Raw genomic sequence first — 16034 nt, forward strand, 5'->3', positions numbered from 1 at the left:
TCGTCCAGATCATTGATAAAGATATTGAACAAGACCGGCCCCAAAACTGAGCCCTGGGGAACACTGCTCGTGACCGGACGCCAAAAAATGACCACTTAAAGGCAATCACTTAAGTGAACATCAGTACTTCAAGTAATATTACTGCTACTATATCACGGATCAACAAACAATGTTGTGAACATAGTCAGTCTAGCTAGCTTGCTTCCAGATAGTCTTGTATTCTATGTTTTTGTCTTTCTTGATCACTCTCTTCTTGCTTCCACTGTATTTATAAGTTGTTTTTTATCGCAGCCTATTTCTCCATTAGCAGTGAGAAGTAATGACATTGCAAACAAATTTTCTATGACAAAAAAAATTTACCTCACAGAGGAAGTTCTTGGCTTGTGGTCTCTGGAATCCATCACCCAACCAACGTGGCATTCTAAGGGAGGATTTGTACTGTGTCGTGTTTTTCTTTTTCTTGGAGTCTAAGAAAGTAAATGAAGTATTTATTTCCCTAATTTGATTTCACTCATTCTCTCCCTCTTAAAACAAAGTTCTAAACATTTTATATTCTATCTAACACATTATAAAGTCACAACACTCCAGCTTCATAAGCTAAAGATTAGTCTTATGTAACAAATTAAAAATCTTTAGACATTGCACTTTTTCAGCAAGGACTTTTAAGAAATGTTACAGAGGAAACTCAGAAACCATTTTGTAGAAATAAAAGAGAACAAAGATGGTAAATATTTTTAAGATAAACAATAAAAAAAAAGTACAAGTGTTTCATTTTTTGCCTTTTCATTCTTGTTACATCGTATGCAGACATGAGTTTTATAGGCTTTTTCTGGTTTAAAGAAAAAAATACTACGTCCTTCCCTTTACCTTTACATCAATGGATTGTGCTTCTTTAACAACAGGGTAGAACCTGGGTGTTTTGTTGGGATCCTGTAGCCTCGGGGTGCGAGGTGTTCGCGGGGTGAAGGCAGGGTGAACACAGGGGGAATCTGGAACTGCTGTTGGCAGTGATCGAGCTATTGCTGCTGTTGGAAGTACTTCAATACTTAAATTATAAGCTAGCTCCTCTGCTAAATCTGTAGGCAGGAAGGAGAAAACATTTGTTTTCAAAAGAAACAGGATTTCAAAGCCTAGGCTCCCCCAGTATCTAGTATCTTAAAGGCCTGTTTCATTTCAAGTGAACTACATCATCCCCAAAGGATAATCAAATTAACAAAAGCAGTTGGCGTAGAAGCAGTACAAACCGCTCAAAACTATGAAATAATGTTTCAAGCATGTCTTTGCTAGAAAATTTAAACCCGCTTCTTTCCTACCTGCTTGTTCTTGTGTATCTACGCTAGCAAAGTAATGGAAAATAAACATTGCTGAAAGCATACCACATTCTTGCTTTTTGGTGAGGTGGTGGGTTTGGTGAGGTGGTTTTCTTCAACTACTTTAAAGATGCTATTAGCATGTATCCTAGTAAACGTTAATACTACTACTGTATCAGAAATACCTCAAAAGATAAGATTTGGACATTGTGACTGCTCAGTAAGGTTATGATACAAGTAGAAAACTCTTCTAATCTCACTTTGTTCTATCCCCATTTCCCATAAAAATACTGGTTTCTAGAAAATGTTTTGCAACATCACTAGCTATTGCTTTACGCGTTGTAAATGCCAAGTTACACAAAAAGCACCTGGTGTGGGTATATGGTGACAACAAAATAGAACACTGCCTATTGATGCTCATATATATCCTGAAAAGTACGAGTGCCAGCTTCTTCTAATTCAATGGAAACCACGCTACTGATGAACAGTTGACAATTTGAAAAATTAGCAAAGACAAAGCCCCTCAGGCTGCTGACTGAACCAAACTTAAAATATTACACAGGCAGAAAGAGTTAACACACCTACAAATTTGTTCTTTATTACAGAGATTCTAAAAACAAATACGTATTACTTACCTTTCCGTAACCCTGGAGGTCCTGGAGGAACTTCTTGGGTTGGATCAGCAATTGGTTCTGGTGCAAGATTAACAAATTCTTCCTTACTAATGAGATTTAGCTTCTTAAAGTTCTCAATCTCTTGCTGAATTAGAGAAAGCAAATTGTAAACGCAAAGCATGATAATGGATAGCATCCTGAGAAACAGGTGAATTTCATAAAAGAAAAAATAAGCAGGCCAGAATTGACACACAAGTACCCATACACAGCCAGTACAGATTTCTTTTAAGGAAGATGGAAGGAGTCTCTAGCACACGTTGTAAAAAAGTTGCCGTGAACACTGTATATAACCTAACACAGCTCACACTGCGCTAGCTCAAAGAAATAATTACGCCAACAAATGGGCGAATGGAGGCAGGTAAGGCTATCTACATGCAAATTTTTACAGAAATTTAAGAAATAGAAATGACTGAGATCCTGCCCCTTGCCAAGCCCAAAACCATCCTCCTTCTGCAGTAAGTGTGCTGAGGAAGGTCCTAGCGATTTAGGGGAGCAGAAGAGGACCTGCTCCCTTCCCCAGGCTACATCTAAAGAAAAGCCAGTATTTGTAAACAAAGTGTTCAGCTTTTTTTGTTTGTTTGATTGGTAGCTTAAACTGCGAAAGGACGGGATTTTCCAAGATGTGTGGCAGCATCGCAAACCACTCATGCCCCTACCCAGCTGAAGGTGGGGTGGGACACGTGTGCATGTGCATGCTGTGTGTGAAAAATCTTGTTTAAACCATTGTCAAGAACATAACAACGACAAAGAAAATATTTTCTCTTGCTGTGTGCTATTTCTCACTGTCCTCTTCCAGTTTGCTGGTTTTCTTGGTCCATTTGCTTTGTAATAAAAACTCCACATTCTGAATTCTACCTTTATTTCTTGCTCTTATTCTCAACATTCATTTCTACCTTGTCAGTTCTTTTTTGTACCCACATGCTCCATTTGTCCTTTGAGCTACGTTCCCCCTTCCCCCCACTCCACCTTTGCCCTTATGCACAGATAAAGCTCCTTCCCCTCACCACTTAGTGTCTAGGTAATTTTGTATTTCTGTACACATAATACCTGCTAGTGATACGGTGGGATTGCCTACAGACATGCCACTCGCTGGGCTCGCTTGCACAAAAGAAAGGGTTTCTTAATAAACCAAGAGCAGCAAGTGACAGGACTGCAGCATGCCATGTTGACCTCTGCCTATGCAGTGCTGGAGTTCAACTCATCTGTAATTTTACAGCTGCTTAGTATATTTAAAAAAAAAAGTATAAATACATAAGGAAGTAAATGAATAAATAAATAAAAGTCACAGAGCTGACAATCTCCTTCCAAAGTTTTGAAAGCCTCAAAGACAGGGGCCCATGTACAGGCTAGGAAATAAAAGGGTTTCTATAATAAAGTAAGGTGTGCGATCCAAAGTTCCATTTGCTCGCAGAGCTATCATTCTAACAAGCTACAAGGTGAACAGAACCTCGATATAAAACTACCTTAAAATGACCATATTACCTTCCTCTCATTATCTCACCTCAGAAATGTGCCCCCTTCCCCTATGGCAGGGGTTTGCAAATGTTATGAAACAAGCTATTCATAGAACAAGAAAACACTGAAAAAGTTAAACCATGTCCAAAATGTCAAAAATAGTTCTAAAAAATATTCATTCAATGTTTTTGGTCAAATCTGCGACAAGAAAAACTTGCTGGTTTTGCTTTCAACTGTTTACAATATTATCAAAATAAAGAGAATTCAATAGACCTGTAAATTCAACTACTGTCACTTTTCTTTCAAACAAGTGTAGCATTTTACAATTACGTAGCAGATGGCTGAAGTTAATTTTGGAACTGTTTGGACAGGCATGGTTTTCAGGTCAAAAATTAAGAGAGTTACCTTCATCATAGTGTCATTTTCACTCTGCTCCATCCACAAATCCTGTTCATAATAGTATAAGCCATCATTAATAACTTTAGCAAGTTCTGATGTAATTTTTGCACGGCATACGTGGTTGCCAGTACGATCTCCACCAGGATGTTTTCTCATATATGGTGGTGTCTGTGTTACAATCAAAATCTTGTTTACATCCTGATCATCAAATTCATAATCGGAATCGCTGTCTGACCAATCAGTAAATTTATTCTTCCGTCCTTGAATTTGTTCCATCTCTTCATCAAACAAAAAATCAAGTTCTTCTTGTTCCTCTGGAGGTGGGGGCGGCTGTTGTTGATCTGATATTTGATCAGGTATAGGAACACTTTCCTAAGTTGGAAAAGGTGATGCATTTTATGTTTGAATTGGATAGTGATTATCCAAACAGGAGACAAACAGAACACAACAGAACATTTTCAGTAAACAAATGTATGGGAATTAGAAACAATACAGCCACTTTCAGATGTTTAAGTAAATTACTGTTCTAAATTCTGCCATAAGCTTTTAGAACAATTCTCAATGCACATTTCAATACATTTTTCAATAATCAACAGGTACAACTGTCCCTCAGCAGAAAAAACACCCCCAGCATTTCCTTTTCATTTTAGTGAGCTTTGGATCAGGATTTTAAATGCACTTAGTTATTCTAGGTCTGGTAGAGTGAGAAGTACGCACGCTACCTCTATTGCATTATCAAGCATCACATACATTAAAACGTGAAAAATCTTGGTTTACAGCATAATCTGAAAGGTGGCAGGATTTGCATTTGTTTATTTAAGCATAACTTAAAGGGGTTTGATTTTTACCTTTAGTTTGACCGTGGTTGCATGATGCCTCTTCTTCACTTCTATCCAAGGTTCAGAGTCCAAATCAGGCAAACTTGTAGACAATCCTTTAGACATTGTCTGAAAATTACTCGTTTCAGTGTTTTCCTTTGGACTCAGCGGGATTCCCATTCTTGGAGAACTTGGCGCAGACTCTAGCAGTGGAAAACAGTAGTTCAGTTCCTGTTGCGGGTTGTTTTGTTGGGGTTTAATTGTTTCACTAGTCTTTCTTCTAACCACAGCTATCATTTTTCTACCTCTCTGGTTAAATATAACACTGATAGGCAGAATTTATTTTCATTTTTCGGAGATAGCTTTTCACAGTTCACTCAACATTTTAGGAAAAGATCGATTCTAGCAACTTATTTACATGGAAAGTTTCTAACAGCCTGAGAGAAATTATGTGTTATTCAGAAAACAAGAGCAGCGTCATTAGGGACATGTTTTCTCCACACCATCCTCCAGCTCTATGGACGGGTGCCTAACTCAGTCTTCATTCTTCCCATTTAATTCCAGCCAACATTTTAGTAAAAGACTTCCTTGCCAAGGGTTGTCAGTGAACAAACCCTATTAATAATGTGAATGAGATCCCCATCCAAAACCAGGATGCACCAAATAAAGAGTTAACTTTCAGCTCCTACCAAAATGAAGCAGATTTTATGACTAACTTAAGATTACTATTACTACTTCTACTACTAAAGGACTGTAGTCCATCATACTATATTCTGGAGAACGGTCACAGCCTTAACACATAAGAGACATTTTTATCTACTTCACATCAGCCGTGCCAGCCATGTGACTTGGCAACCGCAAGGCTGACGGGCATATCAGCTGAACAAACTGTTACCAAATGTACAACCTCTATTATGAAATCGGTATCAAGAGGCAAACTTCCTAAGCTGGGTAGACAGTCCTAAACTTCTGTTTCCATAAAATAAATCCTTTACCAGTATGTGAGCCAAAAATTTGTCCTGGTACGAATTCTGGACAATTGATGAGCTGAGAGAAGTCAGTCGGTGGCAGACTGCATGGAGGAGGGCCTGGAATTGGCCATTTTTCTGGATCAACCCTTTTTCTTATCCTCTGATCCACAGTTTCAACTTCTGTACTGTCCTTTAGGGCCTATGTGACAAGCATATTGTAACTTTAAAAACATTACCTATCCAGCACCATCCAAAAAAGAAAAAAACCACAAACTTTGCCATTCATAGCCTCTTTATAAAATCCTTGTCACTGCAAACAGAAATCTTTCTTAACTTCATAGCACTGACTTTAAATGGCAGTACAAAATTAACCCAGCAACTTTCTACATACATACTTCTGAATTATTTTACCTCCAAAATGAGTGCAGCATTTGTAGTCAGAGCTTGCATCCGACGGAAGCTAGCAATCAATGAGACAGGCAGAAATCCTTGTTGGTCCATCTTTCTCCTCAGAAAGAAGTCCCTTTCCAAATTTTCTGTGCTGAAATAATACTCACTGCAGAAAGAAACATGCAAATATGAGCCTATTATAGGTTAAAGAAAATCCTACAATAGCAACTTAGAGATTCCTTGTTAAAGTCTTCCATTAAAAACAGAGCATACTTTGTCATCAACAAAATCGTTCTTTCAACAGGTGTATCGTTATAAGCAAGACTTACAGAACAGCATGCACGCTCGACATGTTAAGAAAGACTTATGATCCAGTACAGTACATAGGGGGATAAATCAAAGCCTTGTTACATTTGCGTATATGAACTGCATAAGGAAAAACTATGCTCAATTTTTCTTTCACCCATCCCCTCCCTTATTACTTACATGAACAGAAGGAAACAACATTCTCTTAGCCTCCATATAGATGAAGGACAACTACTGCTTACAGTCAGGGCATAAAGTTATTTCCCACACAGCAGTATCAGTGCACCTTCGTCCTGAACTGTATCTTTTCTTTTCCCAGTTTCCAGTACATTAGAAGGCTTAAGTATCCTATCTGAGTGTTGAGGAACATATATATACTCTGAATCATTACTTCAAGCATGCTTATGGGAAGATGAGAAAACAAAAATAGTAACGTTGTATTTGCATGAAACTGTACCAAAAGGCACAACAGTTCATGGAGAAAGGTAAAGTCTAAGAGAAGAGATGATGTTTAGTGGATAAAGAGGGACAAGGACCATTTCAGGAATCTGACAATACCACAGAACAAGAGAGACGAGGGACAAAGAAATAGCAGAAAGACAAATCATCTTAAACAATGAAGCTGCTCTATGAAATGATCAGGGTGTCAAGATGTTTTATACTTAGTGAAGAGAAAAAGTAAGTCATGATCTGTCACACAAAGCAAGGGAACGAGAAAACATCCTATGAAAAAGAATGGAAAAAACCCAATTTAATCATGACGACTAAAATCTAGGCCTTTCAGAGTTCACACATCATACCATGATTTTGCATGTTACATCCAAGGAATACTACTCCTCATCAGGTTCAGGAAAATGTAGGTAGTGAAATACTTAATGGAGAGCAATTAAAATTCTATGACACAAAAATAGAGGTAGTGCAAAAATAAAACAAGAGCATTAAAATGCTGAGGAAAAAACCCACATGCAAATGTAAATAAAGTTAATTCTAATTTCAACAAAGTGTAAAATGCTAAGTGTCTCCACTGAAGTTGGGATCAAAGCCAAAGTTACCAAGAGGAGAGGACTCTGATGCCATCATTGACCCAAGGAGAAGCTTGATACCATTTCTTTCTCTAATTTTTGGTAGCTAAAGAAATTCGAAGCAAAAGCTTTCTATGTGAAACACTGAGCTCCAAGACAGAATGAATATAAAGTCTCAAAGTTGGACAATAAGACATACGACAAATGAAAACATTACCATTAAATCAGAGCAAACAGAGAAGAGAATAAGGCTTTCGGAGAATTAAGCTCTTACTCAGAGCTAAGTAAACTGATCAGTGAAAGCAACTGTGCACAAAGAGAAGGTTTCTTTCAAGAATATCCTATTTACTGTTCTGAACTGCTGCATTTCTTTTCCCCTCCCAATCTAGAAGATAAGCAAGCACAAAAGCCATATATCAACATTTTGCTAGCGTTACCTTTACAGTCATACAGTAAAGGTAAAATCTTGTAACGATTCACCTAGTTAAAAATTCCACAAGCAGAAATGGACAATGACTGAACTTGACTCAAACTGCCTCACTTGATGTCCATCACTCTAGAAAAAGGAATGTGAAAGACCATTAATGATAAATGAAGACAACGCACAAGTTTGCTCCAAGTAGAGGGACAAACCTAAACACACACACCCCCTCCAACTTTTCTGTTCTTTTTCATTTTCCTCAGAGTCCCTTTACTTATTCTTGAACTGATGCAGACTTGGATGCATGTCTGAACTTTTATTTATTTCTTTATTTTTTAAAGAAAGAGGACTTTAAATAGAGTTCTACTGCATGTTGCAGACTGAGGAGTTGCTAAGCACCGAAACTTTTCAGGCTGACAACTTCAGCCTGTAATTAAAAACATTAAAAGATATTTTTGTATGTAATACAAATATTACTCTCTCTTGTACATCAAGCTGGTTCTTGGGACAAGCACAAACTGCTTGATAGCAGTGTATTTCTTACTGTAATTACACATCAACTCAGTTGGACACAGTCTCTAAGATTTTTCCCTATTAAGCAGGTAAAGTGTTTTAAAATTCATCAATTCACTAGGATTCAAACCAATCTCACTTCTCTAATATATCCTGATCTATCTTGGACTCCATAAGGAACTCTGAGACCTAACAGTTCTGTGTAGCTTTATTCTGCATATACTTCCTTCTTTGGCATAGTCACTTTAGTATTTTGTAACTAAATTATGAAAGGCAGACAAAACCATCCCCGCTTAGAAGCTAATAACAAGTAATTGATGAATAAAGTCTGTTTCCCATCATTTTTAATGTGATAAAAGAAGTGAATAGATAAAAAACACCTTTTTTTTTTTTTTAAGGAGACTAAAAATAGTGAAGTTATGTTCTAAACCTGCTCAAGAATCTCCCTCTCTCTCATGGAAAGCAAACTCCGTAATCAAACTGCCTTAGGAGTTCATATCAGACAAGCAACCAATGGCTCTGGTTAGCCAGCCATGCCAAGTCTTCTACTGACACCTGCCAACCTCTTGTTGCTAAAATATTTTAAGGAGACTAAAAATAGTGAAGTTATGTTCTAAACCTGCTCAAGAATCTCCCTCTCTCTCATGGAAAGCAAACTCCGTAATCAAACTGCCTTAGGAGTTCATATCAGACAAGCAACCAATGGCTCTGGTTAGCCAGCCATGCCAAGTCTTCTACTGACACCTGCCAACCTCTTGTTGCTAAAATAAAATACAAATATAACCAGAAGTCAGATGTGACCAATGCTGTAACTGACATTTTTCTCAGCAGAGGGGGACATCATCATGTCCTACCTTAGAAGGTCTGGATTCTACACTGCATGCCCAGAAATCTGGCCAACAGTGGAGTGTCTGTGCTCCTCCCTCACTTGTCTGAGGACAGTGCAGGCCGATTATCCTGACATGGGGGTACATGTCCACTGTCAGGTCTCATAGGGGCCTGGCAGCAAGAGTAACAAAAAAGACTGCAATAGAAGTTTTGAAGTTGATAGCCACATGCCAGATACTTTCTGCCCTTAAAGAGGCTTTTTTCTTCCTTTTTGCGTCAACTGTAACAAAAGAAGCAAGAATAAAATAAGCAAGTTGCTTTATGGAATACAAGGGCAATCAAAAACCACCACAAAGGCATCGCAGAGAAATGCCGTTGCAAGTACAGAAGATGAAATATCTGCCAGTGGTGGAAACTGTCTCTTTAAAATGAACTAGTGGTTTCCAGGCCCTTTTTGACTTGTCTCCTGGTGATAATCAGTCTTCCAGATGGTTTCTCATTGCCTAATGGTGTACACGAGAAAGTAAACATTTCAGATTATTGAAAAATCAAGTATCATTGCAAAACTACTCTCTTTCAGCAGTTAAATGTTTCAGGCGAAACACTGAAAACATAAAACTAACAAGACTTCTCAAAATGAAATTGAGAGCAAATAAGGGAAACGTCTAGCTACATCACCCAAGAAGAGCTTTATAGGCAAACAGACCAACAGTACTCAAAAGCACAAGCTCAGACACATCCATATCTCAATTACATGACAACATAAAAAGAGGGCTATGTACCATAAATAAAGCAGGTATACAAGTTAGAGCCAGACTACAGCACAAGATGCAGAACAGCTTCCTTAAAATTCCTGCCCATCACTCAAGTTTTTCCACCCCACTAGTAAATCAGTTCAAACTGACACTGGTAATGGACAAATCAAAAAGTTAAATTGAAATGCCTTAATCTCCATCTTTATATGGATAATAAGGATTAAACACTGTTTGAAATGAGTTATTTTATCTTAACTAGATCTCTAAAAATATTTGTACGTTAAACAATCTACTTACATTTGATGTTTTATATATTCTTTGAGAAGTGCTTCATCCACAGAATACATCTGCACTCCTGTTCCATCACCATAGTAATACATCACACTAGCATTAAGCTCAGGTTGAAATAGTTGGTCAGTTCCTTCACCATACAGTTCTTGATAACCAACTGAATATTCAAAGTTCACTTCAAAATAAAGGAGAACATAAAAGAAAGATAGTGAAAAATATTAAGTCTAGCACACAAATATTTTAAGGCATGATACACACTGCTATTTTACTGTTGGTTTTCAGCATCTGATTTTAAAAAGACTCAAGCTACTTAATTATATTAAAAGTTATGTTTTTTGAGACAACTCTTACTTCATGTGCAAGCCATAACATTATAAACATCGTTTTAAAGTTTTTGCTAAGCATCTACTTCCTTGCGTACCTCTAGGGTTTCCTCTGCCTCGTCCTCTCCCTCTGCCTCTACCTCTTCCTCTGCCTCTGGAGAATCCTCGAACACTGCTACCCTCGCTTCTCACGCTGCACACTTCATCATGATCATCTCTCTTTTCTCTATCACGACGCCAATCTTTAAGAGAAAAAAGCATAATTAAATATCACAGTGCCAAAAAGTCCCTTGTAACACAGAGTTCTCAGCTTGCACCCAGGCAATCCACTGACTCAAGTCATGCTGGCTGAAGCAGGAGGTCAGATCTGAAGCTGCAAGGGTGAAACAGTGAGGTTTGCCCAGCCATGCCTGAGGGTGAGTCGGGCAGAAGCTGTTAGCAATAGAGTAAATGGGATTGACTGGCAGTTAAGTCTCAAATGCTTCTGAAGCAACTGGACACTCTGGTGCCAGCTCAGGGATCACAATATCTATGATCGGCTTGGGACGGGAAGGAATGATCATGCAATTCTCCTTTCAGGCATGATAATACAGTCTCCTCCTGTGGACAACTCCCAGTACCTAGAGTGAGCTAGGAAGAGCTGCTAGCTCTTGATGATCCTGCTCGGGGTGGGATTGCCACAGCAATGGCTCTCTGGAGCCTCCCTTTTGTTCCCAGAAGCAGCCATCTACCGCTCCACCCCCCCGACTCTGCCCATTTAACAAGCAATCGTTTATTCTCTGCTGGTCGTGCCCCAAACTGAGCTTTTAAGTTAAGGACCCCTTTTTGATAACACATGCAAATCTAAGACGACTCTGTAAGAATCTATGTAAGGTTTTAATATAAATACGTGGTCTGCACATAGCAAAAGAGAGCAAGAGAGAAGCAGAAGAAGAAAGGAAAGCAAGCAGGTCCAAACCAGACCCCAGGGACCTTGGCTCCACTCACCACAAAACTTAAGGACAGGTGTAATTCTCACTTTACTCATGAGAGAAAATGAAGCCCTCTCTCACACCATTTCTTTTTCTTTTCCTAACACTCTCAGAGACTTCCATCTTCAGTCAGTCACCCTTGCTTAAAGTTTCTTTAAGTTGTAGTTGAATAGTCTTCTGGATGCCGGGGGACCTCTTTGTCAGAGGAATGCCTGGGGATACAGCCCCTACTTGATCAAATTGAGAGTTGCTAAATTTAACAAAGGACTGACTAAAGATATGATTCTTTGTTCGTATTAGAAACCTTGTTTTACTAGCGATTATTTTTAATGAACCCTACAACAAAATATGTATGCTCATACATTGAAGTTCCTGGACTTTCTTTTCCGTCAAATAGGACTCTGAATTTATGAATATCATAATCTGTATGCGTGTCTCTCACTGGGAATTGGGACCTTAGCCTTCACACTCGCTACCCTGAACCTTAGAGATCTCAAATGCGTAGGCATTATTTGAACTATTTCCCCGAATCAGTTTCATTTTTGCACTTGGAGTACGCGTGGCTTAGACACATGCAAAAGTCCTACATGTAACACCTTCATGAGCTAGTGTTGTATTTAAGCCTGAAACAAGTTTTTATTTAAACAGCCAATATTCCTGACATGCAAGAGATGTTTTATGTTCTCTCACACTGAAACTGGTCTTGAATCACCAGAGCCTTGAGGTAGAGTTCATGCTACAAGTTTCTGGTCATTTGACCATCCTGAAGAATAATTGCTGAAGAAAGTGATACGCTAGTAAAAACCCTCCCCCTGCCCATCCCTCAGACATCCAGATCAAACCCTTAACATCCATGTTCCTAAAATGACTTCAAAAATCCCATCGCAGTAGCATCCAGCACTTATTATAATGAGCAAACATTTAAATTGTTAATGTATATTGTGATTTTAAAACTTAAAGGCAAATATGTAAACCAAAAAGTTACATTCAGCCTAAGATTTCTGCCATCTGACAAGCTGTATTCAGTACACCTGAGGACCAGAAACAGTACCAGCTGTAGTGCATTTCTCCCTCTGTTGTGCTAGAACAACTTTTTGCATGGCCAAGCTGAGAAATAGGTCGGGGAACTGAGGGAATTGGTCCAACTTAAAGGAAAACCCAACATCAGTAGAACTGCCAAAGCAGAGTTCAAAGTGTAGGTCCACAAGCAATTGCTCTGGTAGCAACAAGCTGCAGGAATAGCAGTAGAGCAGGACAGAGCAGCCACCTTATGAGACTGTTTCCAAACTTTCTGCATCGTAAAGCTGTGGCCCAAGACTCTGTAGGGAGCCATGAAGAGAAAAATATATGCTGCTCTGATTCAGAGCACCAGCACACGCTGTAAAGATCGACTGTTTCCAAACTCAGTTACTCAGCAGAGTCAGCGATTGAGACATTACAACTCTGATCAATTTGATGAAGAGGTTCAAAAAAAAAAATCTGACGGTAAGCTTTTAAACAAAACTTTCCAATTTAAAATTTGTTAAACAACAGTACAATTTATTTATTTTTTGCTGCTTATTGGCAAATATTAACACTAGGTTTTACTTAGTATAGCCAAAGTCAAGTTTCAACATAAACTGCCAATCTAATGCCTACTCACGTGGTACTATACTTTATTTGCCACAAATAAAGACCCAGAGATTGAAAACTACTTACTCCTTGTCTCATTCCGTCTGTTGTTATGAGGTATTAACTTGTTTGTTTCCAGCAGAAATCTTGAGCTAGTTCGAGAGCCTGGTCTTTCTTTACTGTCTGACCTTACATCATCCAAGTGAAGCGGCACCCATTTCTGCTTGTTACCTTGAAAAGTTAATATACTACTCTTAATCATAGCACTGCTTGAGGTTTCAGCTCCTGAAAAGATTCTATAGAATTCTTCTTGCAGAACTAGTAAGCGTTAATTTCAAAGTTTAAAAACTGGGAGAAGCTCAACATTGAAATGTTAAGATATGATGAATGACTGAACAATAATAAATGCAGTAAACAGGAATTTCTCAAACTGAAAGGTAACCTTACCTAAGCTTTAAATGTATGAAATGAAGGTGAGCTTTTTTATTTAATGAATTTTTAGATGTAAGCTCCATTACCAAGAATTTATAGCTATATGTGTTAAATATATACAGTAAATTCATTGCTATATAATTTCACAACTTGCATATGAAACTTAAAGGTACTACATAACTTATCAAGTTAACGACTAAAATAAAGATTTCAATCACAAACCATAAAATTTTTCCTGAGAATTTAGCTGTGGTACTGTATTTTCACCTTGAGATACTCAGATTAAGTTCATTCACGTGCATCAAAAATTATTAGCAAAGCTGTATTTTGGTTAATGGGTATTTTAGGCCAGCCTACAACAATTATTTAATGATATTTGCACAATTATTTATGATATTTGCTGTTCTATACTTGATTGGTATTGTGGGCTTCATACCTCTGTAGCCAAAAAAATATAAGCAAATACATAAAATGTGTTATCCACACTGGGGGAAAAAAAAAAAAATAGGTTGTACCTGTGGAATGCTTTGATTTAGATTTCCACTTAGACTGAAAAAATTAAAAGCAATAAAGGATTTGTTTTTAAATATATACATAGGAAGATTAACAAATCTAAACAACAAAGGTCTTTAGGATCTGAAGAAATACCAGAAGGGAAGCAAGAAAAAAAAAAAAGCAGCTGATAGCAGCAATATCTTAAAACCCTCTCAGCTGTTTCTCCAGCCTACTCCAGTCTACTGACCAAATGAGATACAGGGTTGCTTCCTATTTTTTATGTAACAGCTTGGATCAAAAGGAAATTAATAACCTGGTTTAGTTTTCACATGATCACTTCAAGGTGTAAGCTAATAGTAAAACATGAAAATTAAAGTGTTAGTATATATAGTAACAAATACACACACACACATACATATATGAAGTTAAATTAACGTAGTGCTATTTAGGGAAATAAAGACATGAGAGACAGTAATGGTTTGTACAGCCACGTTAAAATTTTCCAGAAATTGTCAGAGCTCCACAGACCATCAGCAGGACACAAGCTGCTTTTCCCCCAGAATTCCTTTTTGACTAAACAGAACACTCCAAAACCTGAGAAAGGAAGCCTGTTTTAAGCTTCCTAGCAGAAAGCAATATATCCGTTATCACCTAGAAAATGCAAACCAAGAAGTTTCATCAAGTCATTCAACTGGAATTAATGTAACTGTATCAATGGTGACTATTGCATTATACATAGTGCGCAGACTGACCTTTTTTCCTTTGGTTATTAGTTTGAGCTTCATCTTCGCTAATATTGTCTCCCGGACCATCTGGCTTTGCCTCCGGGTTGTCCTTGATTCCATTATTGCTTTTTTGATCAGATTTCTCCTCCTTTTCTCTTCTATTTGTTGGCTTCTTACTGTGACTTACAGTCTTACACTGCAAGAGATACTGGTAATTATTTCTGACAGTACAGCTGCTGATAGCAAAAGGTATAAGTTTCCTTTACCTATTAAAATTCCTTTATTATTACCTGTTCTCAACCTCCTCAGTAGGGTGAGTTTTAAGAATTGTGTTGTTTTGTAAAGTCTCATTTTAAATAGTTCTATTTTCTGCTAACTTGGCAAGACTATAAAAAGAATTTTTAGATTAAGAAAGTTTTTGTTTGTTTTTTAACTGAAGATGTAGAATTGCAAAGTGCACGACAATCATGTTTCAATACCTCATAATTGAAATTTATTTCATAAGAAAGAAATATTACTCACCAGTACCTACTGTTCAGACTGATTATCTTTAAAAAGTTGTGTTTACAGAATACTGAACAGTAAATCAGAAATTCCCAAGATGCTGTACAATCTCAATAGCATGCCAAATGTTCACGTAAACTATAAGGAGCCATAAGTCTTAACTCTGATGGTTCTGTTCCACTAAATCAGAACGTGAACCAAAGACCAGAGGATGTGGAGGTGTATGATTACAGATTTTTTTTTTCCCCACATTAGAATATGGCATTTACTGGGAACTGTGTGCCTTTGAGTACTGCCAGCATCCTGCAGATCATCACTTCTTGGAAATCCCACAGAATAACAGGTTTCAAAGAAGGCAAACGAACAGCATTTTAGCAAATAGTGGAAAGTTTCATTTTTCCCCGTTATCACTACAGGCTGGGGGATGAAGGGATTGAGAGCAGCCCTGCCGAGAAGGACTTGGGCGTACTGGTGGATGAAAAGCTGGACATGAGCCAGCAATGCACGCTCACAGCCCAGGTGGCCAATTGTATCCTGGGCTGCATCCAAAGCAGTGTGGCCAGCAGGTCGAGGGAGGGGATTCTCCCCTTCTACTCTGCTCTGGTGAGACCCCACCTGGAGTCCTGCGTCCAGCTCTGGAGCCCTCAGCACAAGAAAGACATGGACCTGTTGGAGCAGGTCCAGAAGAGGGCCACAAAAATGATCAGGGGGATGGAACACCTCTCCTATGAAGAAAAGCTGAGAGAGTTGGGGTTGTTCAGCCTAGAGAACTTTGGGGAGACCTTATTGCAGCCTATCAGTACTGAAAGGGGGCTTATAA

At 38.2% G+C, this 16034-nt stretch overlaps 1 protein-coding gene across 2 annotated transcripts in view; it reads right to left on the reverse strand.

Moving 5' to 3' along the window:
* Positions 1-16034, reverse strand: part of LARP1B (La ribonucleoprotein domain family member 1B) — a 52633-nt gene that overhangs the window by 6187 nt on the left and 30412 nt on the right. For both annotated transcript variants that reach the window (XM_009289495.2, XM_009289494.2), the window contains exons 4-14: positions 14738-14906; positions 13146-13289; positions 10575-10718; positions 10160-10328; positions 6039-6183; positions 5652-5826; positions 4687-4859; positions 3845-4210; positions 1946-2069; positions 868-1076; positions 361-467 (exon numbers count right to left, since the gene is read on the reverse strand). In XM_009289495.2, the coding sequence (XP_009287770.1) occupies positions 361-467; positions 868-1076; positions 1946-2069; positions 3845-4210; positions 4687-4859; positions 5652-5826; positions 6039-6183; positions 10160-10328; positions 10575-10718; positions 13146-13289; positions 14738-14906 (1925 nt within the window). The remainder of the gene's footprint in view (positions 1-360; positions 468-867; positions 1077-1945; positions 2070-3844; positions 4211-4686; positions 4860-5651; positions 5827-6038; positions 6184-10159; positions 10329-10574; positions 10719-13145; positions 13290-14737; positions 14907-16034) is intronic.

The sequence above is a fragment of the Aptenodytes forsteri genome, unplaced genomic scaffold, assembly GCF_000699145.1.
Source record: "Aptenodytes forsteri isolate BGI_AS27 unplaced genomic scaffold, ASM69914v1 Scaffold109, whole genome shotgun sequence".
NCBI classification, from domain to species: domain Eukaryota; kingdom Metazoa; phylum Chordata; class Aves; order Sphenisciformes; family Spheniscidae; genus Aptenodytes; species Aptenodytes forsteri.